The 499-nt window shown below is 45.5% G+C and overlaps 1 protein-coding gene across 1 annotated transcript in view; it reads right to left on the reverse strand.

Annotated features, from left to right (window-relative positions):
• Positions 1 to 34, reverse strand: part of EMH_0053270 (uncharacterized protein) — a gene marked incomplete at both ends in the record, with an annotated part of 2,500 nt that extends 2,466 nt beyond the window's left edge. The window contains one exon of the mRNA XM_013496985.1: positions 4 to 34. Within this exon, the coding sequence (XP_013352439.1) occupies positions 4 to 34 (31 nt within the window). The remainder of the gene's footprint in view (positions 1 to 3) is intronic.
• Between the last annotated feature and the right edge of the window lie 465 nt (positions 35 to 499).

The following is a 499-nucleotide window of genomic DNA, read 5'->3' on the forward strand; positions in this document are numbered from 1 at the left end:
AGTCTGCTGCTGCTGCTGCTCCTGAGGAAGTCATTGCTGCTGCTGCAGCAGTTGCTGCTGCAGCAGCGGAAGCTGCTGCTGCTGCTGCTGCAGCAGTTGCTGCTGCAGCTTCTGCTGCACGTTGAGTTTGCTGCTGAGCCTTCACCCCATACAACTCAACCCCAAACCCTAAACCCTAAACCCTAAACCCTAAACCCTAGACTTTCGCTAGTGCCTCGAAGCCACGCTCTAGGGTTTAGGGTTTAGGGTTTAGGGTTTAGGGTTTAGGGTTTTAGGGTAAAAGAAAAACCCTTAAAACTTCTCTTTATTATTTTTTGAGTCAAATGAAGAAAACTGTAAGCAGAATAAACCCTAAACCCTAAACCCTAAACCCTAAACCCTAAACCCTGCGGCTTGTTGCGGTGCTTGCTTTTAGGTCAGGGGGCATAGACGTAAACCCTAAACCCTAAACCCTAAACCCTAAACCCTAATTATTAAAAATATTAATTAAATTTCAATA

The sequence above is a fragment of the Eimeria mitis genome, genomic scaffold (assembly GCF_000499745.2).
Source record: "Eimeria mitis Houghton genomic scaffold, Emh_scaff2403, whole genome shotgun sequence".
NCBI classification, from domain to species: Eukaryota; Apicomplexa; class Conoidasida; order Eucoccidiorida; family Eimeriidae; genus Eimeria; species Eimeria mitis.